The sequence below is a fragment of the Medicago truncatula genome, chromosome 6 (assembly GCF_003473485.1).
Source record: "Medicago truncatula cultivar Jemalong A17 chromosome 6, MtrunA17r5.0-ANR, whole genome shotgun sequence".
Lineage (NCBI taxonomy): Eukaryota > Viridiplantae > Streptophyta > Magnoliopsida > Fabales > Fabaceae > Medicago > Medicago truncatula.
Window position 1 is genome coordinate 4,030,066 of NC_053047.1, and position 4,593 is coordinate 4,034,658.

General features: G+C 31.5%; 1 protein-coding gene across 1 annotated transcript; it reads left to right on the forward strand.

The window, feature by feature from the left end:
• Positions 1-991: 991 nt before the first annotated feature.
• On the forward strand, positions 992-3,905 carry LOC120575895 (uncharacterized). Its single transcript, XM_039826758.1, has 4 exons — positions 992-1,136; positions 2,569-2,736; positions 2,819-2,890; positions 3,454-3,905. The coding sequence occupies exons 1-4, from the start codon at positions 1,077-1,079 to the stop codon at positions 3,565-3,567; spliced, it is 414 nt and encodes a 137-aa protein (XP_039682692.1). The 5' UTR covers positions 992-1,076; the 3' UTR covers positions 3,568-3,905.
• Positions 3,906-4,593: the final 688 nt, after the last annotated feature.

Consider the following 4,593-nt stretch of genomic DNA (forward strand, 5'->3'; position numbering starts at 1 on the left):
TTGCATTATCTAATTCAATTCTACAATCTTTTCAATCAATTTAAGAAAGTTGACACTATTATATTAATATAATTTATTTTTTTATCCTCTAAATAAAAGATTTAAATTGATTTCTCAAGTAAATCACTTTTCAACTAAAATATCGTTTGTTTTGTTATGAAGATTCTCGCAATTTCTTGGATAATAAATATTATCAATATTTTTATAATTTGTGAGACACATTATTAAGAATAAGGGATCTAAAAAAATCTCATCAATTTCTTGACACATAATTAGAAAAAAAAAACACAATTTTTTTATAGGTAGGGGGTGTATATAGAAAGCTATTTTTAATATGGAAGTATATATAGCAAATCACACTAAAAAGGCCAAAACATTAAACAGATCAGCCCATCATCTTTTATTTGACAACTAAAAGTAGTCGGACCTCTTAATGAAATTTGCTAAACATACCCCCGATAGACCACGTTTTGCTATATATACCTCTCCCCTAAAAAAACTTTTTGGGCCCCCTACAGGCATGGGCCCTAGTCCGTCGCACCCTGGCCTATGCCTAGGGCCGGCCCTGGTTTAACGCTGTTTAATATAACAAATTTTTACTCTATTTTTTGTGCGCACGATTTTCATATAATCCAAATCCACTGAGTTGAAGACTAATCCTTATTATCTAATCCTAAACTACAATGCAAACAAAACATGCAAAACCCTAATCCTATGTTTTGAGCGGGAAAATTTTGTTAATACCTCACTTAATGCCATTTTCAAATTTCAAATCCCTTCACTATATGCTAGAGCTGTAAACCATTCAAACATGAAGAACATTTAAAGCATTACATATTTCCCATGCACATTTATATGGTTGTGTATAAAGCAGTTCCCATGTAAAGTTAAAAATAACATTGTAAATGACAAATATAGTCTATGATGCAGTTCCAATGCATTACATTCCCGTTATCCTTATATCACACGTTCAATGCCTCTTAAAAAAAAAACACGCTCTTCTCTCTCATTCTCTCCCAGTCACTTCTCTCCCAGTCGATGATCTGCTCTTCTCTTCTCCTCTCCTCTCCCAATCGATGCTCTGCTCTTCTTCATCCTCATCGATGATGTATGATGACCTAATTCCATTTCTCCAGGTATTCAATCTATCCCAATCTGATGTATGCTAATTTGTTAATTTCAGAATTAAATATCTGGGTTTATTTATGTTTATTTGATTTAACGTTAAATTAAGTGAATTTTGTATTTTGTTGTTATATTGAACAAACAATGGTATTTTTGAGAATAAAAAGTGGTAAAAAGAACGGCAGGCTCTGTTTAATTCAACCAAAATTGTTAAGAATGTTGAAGCTATGTATTTTGACAGGTGCATTTGTCAATGTAGAATCTCTTTTGTTTTAACAGGTTGTATATCACTGTTTTTAGAATTTGTTTACCAATGTGTCTCTTTTGCTTTTGTTTCTTTTGGTTATTGGATAGTAAAATTAAAGGATGTTTGCAGTAGCTGTCTAAATCAGGAAGCAATTTATTCAAGGCTGATGTAGATTTTCACTATAAAATTTATTACATCTGGTCTTATTCTAGGTTTTCATTATGAAATTGGTGATAATCTTGATTCTGGTGTAGATTTTGTTAATATTGATGTTAGAATTTCGATTTGATTTGTGTTTGATAGTGACCGTATACAAATTTTATAGTGAAACCTGGAATCAGCCATAGGGGGGTTTCAAAATTGTAGTCAATAGTAGTCAAACCTGTACTGGAGTCAGCCATAGAAGGGGTTTCAAAATTATAGAAATTGAATGTGATATTTTTAGTTGTTTGAAATTTAGTATCAACCATGAGTCATTCAGTTTGATGAAATCTACTTTGCATTCTAATTGTTCGATAAAAAGATCACAATTTGATGATTTATTGAGAAAATCCATTTGATGATTTATTGAGAAAATCCATTTGATGTGTAAGCAACTTAAAATCCAATTTTCAAATGAATCAATTTCCTTTTGTTTCTCTAATGGCAGTTAGTATATTTAGTGAATGATGCTGGTAGCTCATACACCACTATTCATTTTTCATGTTTATATGTTACATTCAAGATGAATTACAAATCGCTATTACTTTATGATATCTTGCCGCTGAAATAACTATAAATTGAAAATTGAACTTTGTTTGCAAGGGTTTTTATGGAATAAGGAAGTGAAATATAGGTCTCTGCCTTAATATGCATTAAAAAAACATTTAAGGAACCGGTGAAGGTTAAGTATATGACCCGTGTGAATTCGCTATAAAGTTATCGAATAATTGGTTTCATAATTGCTAATAATATGATATGCTTAAAATTAGTTAACGTATGATGTATTAAAAATATACGATGAGTTGTGCAAACACCGCAATTTAGGAGATGCCCTTTAAGACAGTTATTAGTCACTGTTAAATCACTGTTATTTGTAACCAAGTGCTGGTGGTGATTATAATTTTAACTAATACTAAACTTTCTACTAATTTACATGCATCTTTGCTATCGTTATCTGATACCATATGTGTAACATTATTCCTGTCTATATGCAGCAAAACATATGTTGTTCCGAGCTGGATATTTTCTATGGGAAACATATGTCGTTCAAAGTTGAAGTAGCTGAGGGAAATCTTATACATAATTGGCGTAGCTATGTTGTGAAGCGAATCACTGATGATGTGGATATGATAAAAAGGTTCATGGTATTTCATAATGTCAAGGTGCTATGTCGATACCATATCCTTATTCTAATAATCACAGTTTACGCGCACTGTTTATAATCATAGCTTTTATTTTACGCAGTCAATCACTGATGATGATGATGCTGTGTATGATGAAAATGTCGTGACTCTGAGCAATTCTGTTCCGACTCAGGTATATTGATTTTAAAAATGCAGTCATAAACATATACATACAATGATAGCAAAATAGATGAACCAGTTTATGATTTGATTTTTTACGAACTATGTCACCGCTAGTTTGTTGTTACGGCTACCAAGCAACATTACTCTTATGTTATAGTGTTGATTCCAACCGTGTTTACTTTGTGATTAATTCACTGTACTTTTACTGCTATTAAATCCGGAGCTTAATTACTGTTACAGAAATACTGTCAAATAGTTTTTTATTTTTAACTGCTATGATATTATATAATCTAAGATTTAAGGTATAGAGAAACTAATAAGAAAAATGTCAGTCTGTTATTCATGTAGCATTTATGTTAAATTCATCAGTCAATTTAATAACTGTGCATCATATATTTATTTGTAAAGTTCTGTCTTATAGTAATATTTGCATAAAAACAATTAATTTCTATAATGTTTTTTATTTATTCTAAAATAACCGCAGTTATAAAATAATTGTTTTATATTGTGCGTCCTAAGCCTTCAATTCCAAGCTGCTCATGACAATTGAATGTTGTTTATTGTATCATGAAGTTTGAGGGCGTTGATTCATCCAAGTCTGTCGTTAATCAAAAGGACACTGATGTCATCCAGGTTAATGATTGTGAGGAAGAGGATGAACAGACGCCTTGCAGCAAAGTTGTTTAGAAAAGATCAGCTGAGAAAGGTGTTTCAACGCCTTGCAGCAAAGTTGTTTGTAAAAGATCAGCTGAGAAAGGTGTTTCAGATCTGACAGCTTATAAGTTGGATGGGGACGAATCTGCAACAAAATCTGTCAAGCTGAAGTGTGTGAAGCTTGAGCCTAAAAATTAGGATGAGCGTCATGATGCAGTCCATTAATTATATTAATTTTACAATTGCCTAGAAATTTTCGTTTATGTATTTTTCTCTATTGTTTTTGTTTCTTGAAGTACTATTTGTTCGTTTTCCTTTAAGCGCCGGTTATGGTGTATGACATTTCATATCCTTATTTTGTTTAATTCGAATGTTATCGTTTCTTGAAGTATTTAACTCATTTAGTGAATGTCTTTTATCATTATAAGGCACCATACCACCGGTAATTGCCGCAACTATTCGATTTTATGACAGGATCTTTCTAAAAGCATGATGCTAACTTAGTTGCGTTGTTTTGCATTTCACTGCCCTATCTTAATGCAGCTGTATAGATATACTTGGTATTGACAATGCCAACTCATCTTCGTTATTTACAGATATAATCCTCGATCGCGGTGTTCATGCATATGCTACCTATGGGATTAGTAGTGACTTTACAATATAACAACAAATTGGAATTTATGTCACGTATGCTATTTGTAATAGAACATTTCTTCTGTTTTAGTATCTTTAAAAAGGATATTTCAAGCTTACATGACTTGGTTTTTTTTGGGAAACCTTATTAACTTATATTCTTTTTTTGTCATTTTAGTAGTTAGAATTCAGTTCTATATAAAGTTTTCTTTATATAAGTTAGGCTAATATGCGTAAAACGCGGTGATTATTCTTATGTCACTAATGTGATCTAATAAAAAAGAACGGAATAGATAGGGGTTGTTAATCTATAGCTCATGAAGGTTTTCTTTATTAGTGCATTTTACAAAACACCCTTCTCTATTTATATGCTTCCATTTTCAAAATCACTTAGAGCAGCTTATATGCTTCCAATTTCCTTCATGC